General features: G+C 45.7%; 1 protein-coding gene across 5 annotated transcripts in view; it reads left to right on the top strand.

Annotated features, from left to right (window-relative positions):
* Positions 1–14842, top strand: part of TMOD1 (tropomodulin 1) — a 94136-nt gene that overhangs the window by 16735 nt on the left and 62559 nt on the right. For all 5 annotated transcript variants that reach the window (XM_014596158.3, XM_014596162.3, XM_019490701.2 and 2 more), the window contains exon 2: positions 12625–12789. In XM_014596158.3, the coding sequence (XP_014451644.1) occupies positions 12670–12789 (120 nt within the window). In that variant the 5' untranslated portion in view covers positions 12625–12669. The remainder of the gene's footprint in view (positions 1–12624; positions 12790–14842) is intronic.

The following is a 14842-nucleotide window of genomic DNA, read 5'->3' as shown; positions in this document are numbered from 1 at the left end:
TTATGTGACTGTAGACCCACTGGCCATTATCTTTGAAAACTCATGGCAATCGGGGAAGGTCCCAGATGACTGGATAAGGGCAAATATAGTGCCCATCTTTAAGAAAGGGAAGGAGTAGGATCCAGGGAACTACAGACCAGTCAGCCTCACCTCAGTCCCTGGAAAAATCATGGAGGACATCCTCAAGGAATCCATTTATAAGCACTTGGAGGAGAAGAAAGTGATCAGGAACAGTCCACATGGGTTCACCAAGGGCAAATGTTGCCTGACCAACCTGATTTCCTTCTATGATGAGATAACTGGCTCTGTGGATGTGGGGAGAGCAGTGGACATGATATACCTTGGCTTCAGCAAGGCTTTTCATATAGTCTTCTACAGCATTCTTTCAAGCAAGCTAAGAATGCATGGGTTGGATGAATGGACTATAAGGTGGATAAAAAGCTGACTGGATCATTGGACTCAGTGGGTAGTAATCAATGGCTTGATGGCTATCTGGCTGCTGGTATCAAGCGGAGTGCCCAGGAGTCAGTCCTGGGGCAGATTTTGTTCAATGTTTTCACTAATGATCTGGAAGTTGGGATGAATTGCATCCTCAGTACATTTGTGGATGACACCAAGTTGGGGGGTGTAGTAGGGTAAGACTAGGATTCAGAGTGACCTGAACAAATTGGGAGGACTGGACCAAAATAAATTTCATGAGCTTCAACAAGGATAAGTGTAAAGTCCTGCACTTAGGATGGAAGAATCCCATGCAGCGGATCTCCAGCCAGATGACGTTACCTCAGCAGCATCCCTGTAGCAACTGCTGGGTCTACCCCTTAGAGGCCTGCTCTTATACTAAGACTGCTTAGCCCTGCTCCAATCAGGCAGCCTCCTGGCTGTCATGTGACCACCTGATTGGCTCTGCCATCACATGCAGGCTGCCTCACAGACTGCTCAAGCCCTTAAAGTGGCAGGCACCCCAAAGGTGGTCCTGGGGGGGCGCTGCTACCACAAAGGGAAGGACCGGGGTCCTCCACAGCTCAGGGACCACTCTGCCTGATGGCAGCTTGCCCCCTGGCCGCAAGAGAGTCAGGTAGGCTCTGGGGTGAAAAAAAAAAAGGATTGTGCCCCTCACTGCTTTTTTTTTTTTCCTCACAAAGCCTGCCCACGGCACTGGGGGAGTCGGAAGGAGGTGGATGAGCTGAAAGGGCCCATCACTGGTGGCCCATCACTGTGGTGTAATGGAAGTCCCTAAATTGAATAGTGGTTTTTTAATCGGCACAATTAAAAACCCACCGTTTTAATTTAGGGAGAACTAAACCCTTGTCATATGTACAAGCAGCCAGTATGTTCTCACCTGGAAATCAAGTCAGGTCATTAGTCATAATCCCAGGCTTATTGCAGGCATGCCTCGATTCCTAGGTGCTAAACTTGTATTCTTTTCATGACATACTGTCATACATTGGCAGAAATTATTGTTCTTGTCACCTTTAAACAAGAACCCATCTTGCACGTATAGGTCATCCCCCAGAAGGGAAAGACTTCCTGGGAGCAATTGTTATTTGTGATCTGGCCACACCTGGAGTACAAATCATATGTATGATTCCAATTCTGTGCTTTTTCATATGGCCTGAAAATTTCCTTTGGAGACAGAGAGGTATTGTTGTGCATTAATAAATTCTCTCTCCTGTTCTATGGAGCCACATGATGGTGTACCTTGCTCAAAGTATTTCTGGTTATCTCTCGCTAGTAGTGACTTTTGTGGACAGTACCTGATGCTCACATCCTAGTGCTGAAGTCTCAATAACATGCACTGCTGTTGCTTTGAACTTGGGAGTGGCTTCTTCATAATGCTTTCCAGTGGCTTGTGATTAAAATGCACATCCACCATCCATCCAACATTGAACTGGTAGAATTGCTTCATTCCAAAGAATATAGTACTCTTGGATCCTCTACTGCACCTGGATCTTTGGGTGGTGGCTGTGGCTAAGGAGTGCCTTTTACCAACTCCAGATGGTTCAGATACTACGTCCTCAGTAGTGGGCAATGGATAATGACTCTTGTTTCAATCTTCTGTTATGAAGTTTTGGATCTGTACAAATCTTCAGTTGCCACATAGCACTCTGCAGCCTGGAAGTGGCAAGATCCAGCTGGTGCTAATTGCCACTGATTTGTAATGATGCCCCTTATTAGGCTTGTTAGTTCCTTTTTGGGTGGCTCAACCAGAACTAGCAGTACTGTGTTGTTTTGGCAGTTGTAAAAGCTGTACAAAGGGTCTATTTCTCATTTTAGTTTATGCTCTTAGTGTCTCACTCCCTTAAATACATTTTTATACTCTGTTAAAACAGGGGCTGGCAACCTATGGCTTGTGGGCTGGATCTAGCCTGTGGAGCCATTGGACCCAGCCTGCAGATATGGGGTTTTAGCAGTGTTTGATGGCAATGAGTTTTGGCCACAGGGTCTCTCCCTGTGTTGTCATGGAGAGAACTGACAGCTGCAGGAGCTCTTCCCATGGCAGCATGGAGAGAATTGCTGGCTGGTGGTCCTAGCACTGGCCCTTCTGCCAGATTCTGACCCAAAATCGGTCATTGTGGTACATAGCTGGAAAAGGTTACCTACTGCTGTGTTTAAAACCTCAAACAAGGACTGTGGCACATTTCCTCCTTCCTGTTTTATGTAGAGGGTATTCTGGTGGTACACTGAGATCAGATCTATGCCTTGTGCTGCTCAGCTGCCCAACAGTAGATGGCACTCTTCAGTGTCAACCACTATGGATTCCCAATAATATTATTTTCTGTTCTGTGGATTTTTTTTTTATTGACAGTCTGCATTCACTCTCTGGTTTTAGAGTTGTCCATTGCCAGCACCTGTTCACATTCCTCCAATCTTTCATTACTGCTGAGCAGTTTTGCAGGAATTATATTGCAACTGGCTCCACAATCTAGTTAGAATCTGACTGGTTGCTTGATCTACTAACACAGGGGTATCAAACTCATCTGGCTCCATGGGCTGGATAAGTGGCATGACAGTGGTTCACAGGCTGGATCAGGCCCATGGACCTGCTCCCTCCCTCTGCATGCTGGATCTGGTTCCCACTGATCTGGGATCTGTACCACACATGGCACCCTTTCCAGCCAGTCTGAGTGCTGCACGTGGTGTAGATCCCAGGCTGGCCAGGGCAGGTGCTGCACATCCTGGACCTTACAAATAGGGCAATACACTCAGGCACTACAGTCAAGTATCAGACCCAGGGGCAGCACTGGAGGCTGGATAACAGGGCTGTGTGGGCTGGATCTGGCCCACGGGCTATACCTTTGACACCCTTGAACTAATAGATATATTGGGAGTAAAAGGAAGGCCCAGGGAGGAATAGGACCCCTGCTAAATGGGCAGAAACAATTGGTGACAGATAGGGGGGACAAGGCTGAACTCCTCAACGAGTTCTTTGCCTCAGTGTTCCTAAGTGAGGGGCACGACAAGTCTCTCACTGGGGTTGTAGAGAGGCAGCAGCAAGGCGCCAGACTTCCATACGTAGATCCTGAGGTGGTGCAGAGTCACTTGGAAGAACTGGATGTCTTTAAGTCGGCAGGCCCGGATGGGCTCCATCCGAGGGTGCTGAAGGCACTGGCCGACATCATTGCAGAGCCACTGGCGGGAATATTCGAATGCTCGTGGCGCACGGGCCAAGTCCCGGAGGACTGGAAAAGGGCTAACGTGGTCCCCATTTTCAAAAAGGGGAGGAAGGAGGACCCGGGCAACTATAGGCCGGTCAGTCTCACCTCCATCCTTGGTAAAGACTTTGAAAAAATTATCAAGGCTCACATTTGTGAGAGCCCGGCAGGGCAAATTATGCTGAGGGGAAACCAGCACGGGTTTGTGGCGGGCAGATCGTGCCTGACCAACCTAGTCTCTTTCTATGACCAGGTTACGAAACGCCTGGACACAGGAGGAGGGGTGGATGTCGTATACTTAGACTTCAGGAAGGCCTTCGATACGGTATCCCACCCCATACTGGTGAACAAGTTAAGAGGCTGTGATGTGGATGACTGCACAGTCCGGTGGGTGGCGAATTGGCTAGAGGGTCGCACCTAAAGAGTCGTGGTGGATGGGTCGTTCTCTACCTGGAAGGGTGTGGGCAGTGGGGTCCCGCAGGGTTCGGTCCTTGGACCGATACTCTTTAATGTCTTCATCAGCGACTTGGACGAGGGAGTGCAATGTACTCTGTCCAAGTTTGCAGATGACACAAAGCTATGGGGAGAAGTGGACACGCCGAAGGGCAGGGAACAGCTGCAAGCAGACCTGGATAGGTTGCACAAGTGGGCAGAAAACAACAGGATGCAGTTCAACAAGGAGAAATGCAAAGTGCTGCACCTAGGGAGGAAAAATGTCCAGCACACCTATAGCCTAGGGAATGACCTGCTGGGTGGCACAGAGGTGGAAAGGGATCTTGGAGTCCTAGTGGACTCCAAGATGAACATGAGCCGGCAGTGTGACGAAGCCATCAGAAAAGCCAATGGCACTTTATCGTGCATCAGCAGATGCATGACAAATAGGTCCAGGGAGGTGATACTTCCCCTCTATAGGGCGTTGGTCAGACCGCAGTTGGAGTACTGCGTGCAATTCTGGGCGCCACACTTCAAGAAGGATGCGGATAACCTGGAGAGGGTCCAGAGAAGGGCAACTCGTATGGTCAAGGGCCTGCAGACCAAGCCCTACGAGGAGAGACTAGAGAAACTGGACCTTTTCAGCCTCCGCAAGAGAAGGTTGAGAGGCGACCTTGTGGCTGCCTATAAGTTCATCACGGGGGCACAGAAGGGAATAGGTGAGTATTTATTCACCAAGGCGCCCCCGGGGGTTACAAGAAACAATGGCCACAAGCTAGCAGAGAGCAGATTTAGACTAGACATTAGGAAGAACTTCTTCACAGTTAGAGTGGCCAAGGTCTGGAACGGGCTCCCAAGGGAGGTGGTGCTCTCCCCTACCCTGGGGGTCTTCAAGAGGAGGTTAGACGAGTATCTAGCTGGGGTCATCTAGACCCAGCACTCTTTCCTGTTTATGCAGGGGGTCGGACTTGATGATCTATTGAGGTCCCTTCCGACCCTAACACCTATGAATCTATGAATCTATAATATGATTGCAAATATGGCAGATGGTTGTTGCATCAGGTCTGGGCCTTCTGCTGGCACTAGTGCCCTCTGGCTGCCACTGTATTTGAGGTGCTTTGGCTCTCTATGCTACCCTTTCCTTTTGCCTGCTATGACTTATGGCATTAATTACAACGAATTTAGGATACAGCTCTCAGATAGGTGGCAGCCTAATGATGAAAAAGGAAAAAATAGCTTAAGTGCCTATCTAGCCTATCAAAATAAGAGCTGGGGGAGAAGCTCCAGGTTAATGTCTTATCTACAGCTCTGTGGGCCTGCAGCCTGTTTTCATCTCACTCTCTTGGGCCTCCACCTGCCCACTCTCAGCTTCAGGGCCTTAGCTGCCCCATATCAGTCCATGGAGGTGGCAGTATAGTGTGGTGGGTGGCAGCACTCCATCCCTGCCCACCGGCGTGTACCCCCTATGACCTTTCCAAGTACTCTTAGACCAGGGGTGGGCAAAATGCAGGCCACGGGCCGAATGTGGCCCGCCAGGCCATTCTGTCCGGCCTGCAGGGCCCCTAAAACATTTAGAAAATTAATATTTATCTGGCCCTGGCTGCCTCGTATGCGGCCCTCAATGGCCTGCCAAAACTCAGTAAGCGGCCCTCTGCCTGAAATAATTGCCCACCCCTGCCCTAGACGTACACATCCCCCCAGTTGACAACCCCCGATATATGCAGTTATCCACTTACAAATGCAGGACTTTGCATTTGCCCTTGTTGAATTTCATGTGATTAATTACAAATTATATGTGGATGTTGATTTGTCTTCCATTCTGCATCATAATTATTTATTCCCTTTTTTGGATCCTGATTTCAGATTTTTATTTTTTATTTTTTTTAAAGGCTGTGTCTTTTCAGTCTCACTTTTTTTTTTCTTAGGGTGTCAGGGGCCCTACCAGGCAGCCCTGTCTGGGCTAATTGCCTAGTGGGCCACACCCGCCCAAGGCTTCAACTGACAGACCTAACTTAGCTAATGACTCCAGCGAGCCATGGTCTGGGCCACCTGATTGACTGCTGGGAGAACAGCTTTCTCCATTTAGCTCCAGCTGTGGCAGCAGACTCCAGGGCAGCCAACAGTTCCTGCTGACACTAGTACTATAGTACTGCTTGTTTCCTGACTCTGTTCACGGACTCTAACTTCTGGATTTTCTGTCACGTTTGATAATTCAGCCTCTTACCGATTCATCTTGTGATTTGGACCTCGGCCCTGGATTTCTCCTGTATTTGGTAACATGCTATCTGTTTTTTAACCCTGAATTTGGCCTGTGTTTCAGACTCTTGCCCTCCTCTGGTGACCCTATCTGGTCCATTATATTGGACTACAGTACTCATCAAATGCCATCATCAGCAGTTCTAACATATTGTGCCCTTTAGGTAAAAATGTTCCACTTCTCTGCCCTTTATTCCAATGAGGTAAAGGAAAAGGTTGTACAGCTGGGTGAAGGAGATATAAGTCCTGTTTCTGACTAAGGGGAATGAGCTGGAGTAGCTAGGCAGCTACTCCAAATAGAGCCACCACATTTAATGGTTTTTATATTGTGGTTTAGTAAATGACTTGGTACCTGTGCTGGATGGGAAATATTCTTAATTATGCAAATAGAGTTGTTAATCCCAATTAAGGATCTTGCTGTGAAAGGGGTGGAACCTCAGCTCTCATTAACCATAAGCCTGCAGCCTGGCTCTAGTTAGCAAAATATAATTAACTAGCAATAAACGACAGACACGATATAAAGGGGTAACAATATTATCTAAACAACAGCAATGTAAACAACAACCAGTCAACAAACCCCAATATCAATAACAATACCAGTAGCAGTATCCAATATCAATATTAATAGAAACCAAATCAATACAGTGCTATCCCAGAGAAGGCACTAGAGAGCATGTACAGTTTCTTATATGCTTGCTGCCTACAATCGCTGTAGCAGCACCTCTCACACATTCGCCCAGATTCACAGCAGCAATAACCCAGGCACTCTGCAGGCATTCACCAGGCATACTGCTACTCAATAAGCACTACAGAGGCATCAGTCCCCTGGATCCTCACCCTGCACACATACCCGCAAGCACATGAAGAAGAGTTTGGCCTCTCAGGTTCTCACTCACACTCCCATGGAGTTACAATCTCCTGCCACTCTCTCACCAAATATACTAGTTGCAATCACACACTGGACTATGCCAGCCTTTGGCCTTCCAGGCCTCCAACCACAGTGTTCCCATCAATCACACCACCTCTGTCAATCACACACTTTAGACCAATCATCCTCACAGAGGTGCTGTCAATCATCCATCAATCATCCAAATACCAATTACATCACTGCTCACCTTGGAAAAGGTGTAAGTTACTAACTTGGCATTTGGCACCAATTAAGTTATACAACACAGAACATATTGGGCATGCTTATACCTCAAAACTAGGTCATTACCTCATCATAGGTGGGAAGCTCATCTTCTCTGGAACCGTCTGGTCCTTGAACTCACAGAGCATGTGTGGCGCTACGTTGACTACAGGCAGTCCTCAACTTACAACATTTTGAGTGACAACATTTTGCACTTACAACATTTATAAATTGACACCGTTTCAACTTTCTGACATCAGTTTCGACTTTACAACATTTGATCTGATGCCAAGCCACGCCAGTGAACAAGTTCGCTGTGTCACCTGTCTCCTTGGAGAACATCTGTCCAAACTTCATTGGATATTTTCTTTAAGAAAGCAGACAAAACTCCAGAAAACCTGCAGCCAAGACTCCTGAGAAGACTCCAGCCAAGAACCCTTCAAAAAGTCCAACCAGGAGCCCTTCAAAATGTCCAGCAGTCTCCTCAAAGTCTCCTCTTCTGACTTTCCTAATATTTGTGCATGTAAAATTACACTTAAGAGTATTGCACCCATGTGACCAACAGCTGCCATATTTATATTATTTTGGAGATTAAAAAAAAGAAGTAGTTAGGGATTAGAAAGGTGAAAGCTGCTTGCTAGGTTGTCAGAGACCATAGGCACAGCCCAGCACAGGCAGAAGACAATGCTGAATAGGGGCTTAACATGAGGTGTAGAGTCTATTGTGAAGCTGAGAGCCATCAGATGGCGCATACCCTGCTGAGCCATGTTGGGAGCATTCTAGAATCAGCTGTATTTGCTCCACTGGCAGTGCAACAATGAGGCATTTGGTGGCAACATAAGGGTGAAAAATCTAGTGCCATAGGTTTTGAACCTTTGGACTCAGAGTTGACTGCCCTTAAGGAAGCTGCATAAGTGACTTGCTTACATGTACCAACTGAGATGCTGAAAGGAGCACTTCTGGAAACCAGATCTGTCTTGAGTATCTCAGGTTGGACACCCACAAAGAGCCCATTGCTGCTAGCAAGGAATGCTGGTATGTCATGGTTTAGCATCTTGCATTCTTCAGTGGGAAACTCATGCATCCTCTCCCATGATGCTGCCATATTCTGGATGGGCTGGTTAACTTGCTGTCTTGGTGTACAGACTGCCCATGGACTATCCTGTATAGAAGGCACACCAGCGCTGCTTTTGTTATACTAGCACATATAAGGGGATTAGGGAAGATGCATCCTTACACGTAGCTCTGACTTGGAGGTAGCAACACTAGTTCCTGCTGACATGAGACTTGAGTCATACATGCCTCAGTGGGCTCCACACCTGTCCCCAGCAGTCAGAGCTGCTGAAGAGTATCTTGCTGTCTCATGACCTGTCTACTCTGCAGTGTAGGGAATACCTTCATACTAAATTTCAAACCAGCAAAGGCATGAAGATTGCCACGCTAAAGCAGTGAATGCTCAAAGATGAGGCAATCTGAAACTGTTCCAGGAGAATATAAATTTGTAAGATTAGTTTATTCAGTTTACTGCATCCAGGCTGTTGCATCTGTCACTCTGCAGTTCTAGCTACTTTCACAGTTGTTGAAGAAAAAAGTAAGAATGAAATACAAAATACAACCTGATCCTGGGAAATGTGTAAAGTTCTTGTCTCCTGTTAACTCAGTGCCTCCAAAGGCTTGGCCTATGACTGCCCCTTCAACCACACCGGATATGAATATTATAATGCAAAGAAATTGCATGTAATCACTCCTAAGCCTGTCCCTTCCTCTAGGGCTGAAAAGGACCAGCACTGCAGTAAACCTGAAAGGTTAAGATTACAGGGTTGGAATGGGATAAAGGTACCAGCAAGGAGCCTCCAGGAAGGATGTTCTCGTATTGTCCCCTCCTGTTTGGGCTGGGGGCTGTAAGGCAGCAGTGATGTGATTATGGATGGAGAAATGTTTTAGCTGTGGCAATGTGCCAGTTATTTGACATTGTAAATACTACTTATGGAACAATGGAGATTTAGGAGTACTGGAATCTGAAGCTGTTCCATATACCCAAATGTCAGGCCCAGGAAATGCAGTTATTGTTATAGCTTCCTTATTCTTACTTCCTAGTAGCATTATCTCTGACCTTGATATTCCTGCTTTAGTTCAGTGTTCTAGGAGAAATCACTCCTGGTAGGAGTTTGCCCTTCCTGCATCAATCCTGAACTATAACTGTCATGTCTGGTAAATTGTGCATATGCTAAAAATGGGACTTTGTGAGGCACATGATACTCCAGGGGCACATGGATTTTGAGCAAGGGAAGTAGAAGTTATAGTTGAATTGTGACTACAAAAATGGGAAGCAAAGTGTATGACCAACTGACGGCTTTTTAATTTAAGGGCATGCTGTCAAATGCTACAGGTTTTAATGTGTCCTTTTGTCACTGAACTAAAGACTATTTTCCTAATTGGAGTCGGCAGCTGTGATACAGGAAGTATCAATATAAGATGACTTATTAGTTCACAGAAGATGTATTGGCAGTGTAAAACATCTTGAAAGTGCATGATTTGTCCTTTATAGGTGAGACCTAATTGGAGAAGTCTGATGCAAGGGCAGAACTGTAAAGCTTAAGGGAAAATGTGAAGAAATTCTAAAATGGGCTTTTAGAGAGATGGAAGATTTCCAGTTTGTTGAAAAGGAGAAAGTATTAAAAAATGCACATTTGTCTGTTCATTTTATACAAATATTACATTAGACAATGGCAAGAAAATATTTTTTGGGAACCTGAAAGCAGAGGAAAAGTCATGGTCGATATGTTTGAAGACTTTTATTTTCCCTAAGAAATGTGCGAAAGGACTTTGGTGCATAGAATACTTTATGTAATAAAGTGACCTTTCAAAATGAAAAATGTGGTGTTCTAGATCATGGCTACCTTTGAAAAAAAGGTTTTAAAAGAACCTTCAATATTACCTGTTATTATTTCCTTGTAAATATATCAATTGCTGCACTTGGCAATGAAGTTTTATATTGTAGAATGCATGGTAAAAATCCAGACTCATAATTGATTTGAGTCATGTGGTCAGTCAGTTTCTACTATGGTGCCTTGAGGACCTATATTGGCACCTAAAATTACATTATATAGTTGACTTGTAATGATGCAGATGCTTGCATGATGAGGGCATGTATCATTTCAATGACTTTAACTGACACGATGAGCTAATTTGGAGATATTTAGTCCTTGTACAGATGTCCAGTTTCTCCTGGGGGAGTTGCTGCTCTCCCAGAGAGCAGATGTTCAGGCTTTTTCTCTCAGAGTAAAAATAGCAGCTGCAGGAGAAAAATAACCTGGGAACAACCAGGGTTAAATCACTCCTGGGAGAGCAAATGTCTGTACATACTGAGTGTGTTACCTGCAGGACTCTGAGCAGGGAACAGAACACCCTCCCTCCCACCCCCTTCACAATCTCTACATTGTGCTACAGGGAAACACAGCTGACCTTGAGCAGTTTGGGTCAGCCAGTCAGGGCTACCCTATGTACTGTTGCCATCTGTTGACAGACAGACTAAGGGAACCTGCAAAGCATGCTGAGATGTGCACAGCCCTCTCTCCACCCAACTGCACAATGTCAGAACTGCAATCTCTCCACTTTTTAGGACCTCGGCATTTGAATGTCTATATACGTGGCTCTAGGTATGTTTTTTTCTACCAGGAGAACAAACCTGGGAGAATTCTCTCAGATTATTTTAATGTATGTACACAGCCTTATTATGTGAAACCAATATGAATAAGAAGTAAATAATGGCTTCTTCTGGATAGCTACCTCTGTCTCCCATTCAGAATGTTAATTTAAAAGGAAAAGGAGAAACATGTCTGAGATTCATGGCCATGGTGATTGTCAAGATTCACAGTAAGTCCAACAATGCAGCAAACACCTGATTTTTTTCTGCCTTTTTCAGGCCAAACTTGTATAGAGCATTACTTTCAATAGGGTGACTTGCAAAGGAAAGTATTACTCATTGCTTGTAAGAGGGCCAGAGTTGGATCCATGCTGACTCATTGTTTTGGTGAAACTCATGATTTATTGTCCTTCAAGAAAAACGTTGAATAAATCAAAATTTGATTACTATATAGTTTTCTGCTTAGTTACTGCTGATATCAGTCCCTAACGATGATCCTAATGCAAAGCCTAATGCTGTCCCAACGTAAAGCTGTGGCAGGATGAACACTAGACCTCAGTGTCTGAGCTCTGGTTGCTTTGTACCCTGTTACAGGGATGTATGTGGTAGCCGTGTTGGCCTGAGACAAAAAGAAATGCAAAACTCTTAAAACTCTTGGTTCAGAGATGATGCTTTTATTGTTACACCTCCCTGCCTTTATTTTTTAATTTAATTTTTTTTAAATTTTGTTTATGCCTCCTTGCTTTTCTGTTATCTGACACCACCAGGGAAGGAATCCTGCCTTAACTGCACACCAAAGAGCAAATCACACAAAGGAACTATTTTGGACCCAGGGGAACATACATCCATCTTCAGCTTCCTCTGTGCAAAATGAACTTAATTTTCTGCCTAAGGAGACTTTTACCATCTTTAATTTTCCCTCAACCTGAAGAAGGGTGTGTGCGCCTGAAAGTTTGCAAGAAAAGATATTTCTTTTGTGATTTCTTAGTTGGTCTAATACAAGCCATCATCTCTGGACTAGGAGTTTTAGAATTTTGCATTTCTTATACCCTTTTATACAAAAAACTAGAACTCTTGGTTCCAAAATGATACCTTTTATTAGACCAACCAGAAAATGGCAAGAAAATTGTCCTTTCATGCAAGCTTTCGGGATCAAAGTCCCTTCATCAGGCTCTGGGAAAAGTATAGATGGTACAGGATGGTAAAAAGTCCCCATAGGTAGGAAATAAACTTCATTTTTGCACAGAGAGACGAAGGGACTTTGATCCCGAAAGCTTGCAGAAAAGGACAGTCTTCTTGCTATTTTCCATTTGGTCTAACAAAAGGTATCATTTTGGAACCAAGAGTTCTAGTTTTTTGTATGTCTTTTTGTCTCAGACCAACACGGCTATCAAGTACACCCCTTATACCCTGTTACACATTTGTTAAGTGTTTTCAGTTTGTTAATAGCAGAAATTACAATAATCTGAACTCGCATTTTATGATGGGATACTTCTTTTTCATTATAGGTCACCTTTCATTGTGGAAAGTGATATTTCAAGGACTTCTTTACAATGTCATACAGAAAGGAATTAGAAAAGTACCGAGATCTGGATGAGGACAAGATTCTTGGTGCCTTGACAGAAGAAGAACTCAGGGCTCTAGAGGATGAGTTGGAGGAGCTAGACCCCGATGTAAGTAGTTTTTACTTGACAGCTCGTAGATGGTGAAATCTGTGTAGTTCCAGCACAACTTGATTATATAATATTGGGGTGGATCTGTCACTGTTTACTTGTAAAGCCCTTAAACTCTCCTTCCATCTCTTGTTGAATTGATTAATTTTCTCATTTCATTGACTGAGGTAAGTGGGAAATGTTAATTATCTGAATAAGGTGCTCCTGTAAAAGAAAAAAATGGATCATTCATGCTGTTTGCACATGATCTTGCATCCCAGAATGTCCTGGAATGCTTTTCTGAATAGGACAGCATGCAAAACCAAGGAAAGTATTGAATAGGAGTGTAGAGTTCTGATTTTAAAAAAGCAGTGCTCCTGGACCAGCTGCTTTCTGCTCTGATGAGTTAGAGGCCAGCTTAGACTGAAGGCCTGGGTCTGTTACATCCCCACTCACGGGGTAGCCTCTAGCTGTGCTCACAGTAGGATTGTTTTCAGTGATATCATTCCAGAGTCCTTGCCCTGTGTAAAGGTGGTAGAATCCGACCCTAAATGCATGACTTATTTACAAACCCTCTAAGGCCTGTTCCTAAGAGCCCAGGAATTCCAAATCTCAAAAAGCTTGCTGGGTGTAGATCGGGGGCGGGCAATTATTTCAGGCAGAGGGCTGCATACTGAGTTTTGGAAAACTGTCCAGGGCCACAAGGGTATCCCCACCCCCACACAGGTGCCCCGCACCCTGGTCGTCATCTTGGTGATCATCAAGGTGACCAGAAGTCCTGCCCCCTAGCCCCGACCTTTGCCACCAGAAGTCCCTCCCCTTGCCCCCAGAAGTATTTCTTTCAGCAAGGGGTTTTTCCAAATTGGAACCAGAAAAATACCAAATTATGTTCTAAAAAGCAAACATCTAAAACATACATTAATTTAAAAAAATATTTTTGTCTTGCTTTACATGCATTTGCGTAGTGTACATAGAGGTGATTGCACAGTAGCTTAAAATTAACTATTATGCTTGTATACTGGGGGGGCGAGTATAGGTTTGTGGGGGACTGTGGGTGTGTGGGTATGTGGGGTGAGGGAGCATGTGGGTGCATGTGGGTGTATGGTGGGGTGTGCATGTGGGACACCTTACGAACACACACACACACACACACACACACACACACACACACACTGCCCCTGCATACACACCCCCCCTGCTTCTGCATACACACACACACACACACACACGAACATACTCTGCCTCTGCCTGCGCGCACACGGACGCAGATGCGCACACACATGCACACACATTCTGCCCCTTCCTGGACACAAACACGCTCTGCCCCTGCCTGCAAAAACACACACTCTGACCCTGCCTGCACCCCCCCTCCCCCTGCATACATACATACACAAGCACACTCTTCCCCTGCCAGCACACACACACACTGCCTCTGCCTGCAAACACACACATACTCTGCCCCTGCATATACACACACAAACACACTCTGCCCCTGTTTGCAGATACACACACATTGTGCCCCTGCCTGCAAACACACACACACTCTGCCCCTGCATATCCACACACAAAACACACTCTGCCCTGTCTGCAGACACACACACACACTCTGCCTCCGCCTTCACACATTATACACACTGCCCCTGCCTACAAACACACTTTGCCCATGCCTGCACACACACACACTCTACCACTGCCTGCACACACACACACACACACACACACTGCCCATGCCAGCACACACACACTCTGTCTGCCCCTGCCTACACAGACACACACACATGCAGTCTGCCCCTGCCTACACCCACACACACATGCACTCTACCACTGCCTGCACACACCCACCCCCACACACCCTGCCCCTGCCGACACCCACCCACACACACACTGCCCTTGCCTGCACCCACAGACACACTCTGCCCCTGCCTACACATGCACACACACTGCTCCCATCTGCACACACACCTGCACACACTGACCCTGCCTGCACACAGGCACACACACTCTGCCCCTTTTTGGATGAACACATACACACACTCTGCCCCTGCTTATGCGCGCGCACACACACTGCCCCTGC

This window comes from Alligator mississippiensis, chromosome 3 (assembly GCF_030867095.1).
Source record: "Alligator mississippiensis isolate rAllMis1 chromosome 3, rAllMis1, whole genome shotgun sequence".
NCBI lineage: Eukaryota > Metazoa > Chordata > Crocodylia > Alligatoridae > Alligator > Alligator mississippiensis.
This window is presented reverse-complemented; position numbering and strand designations above follow the sequence as displayed.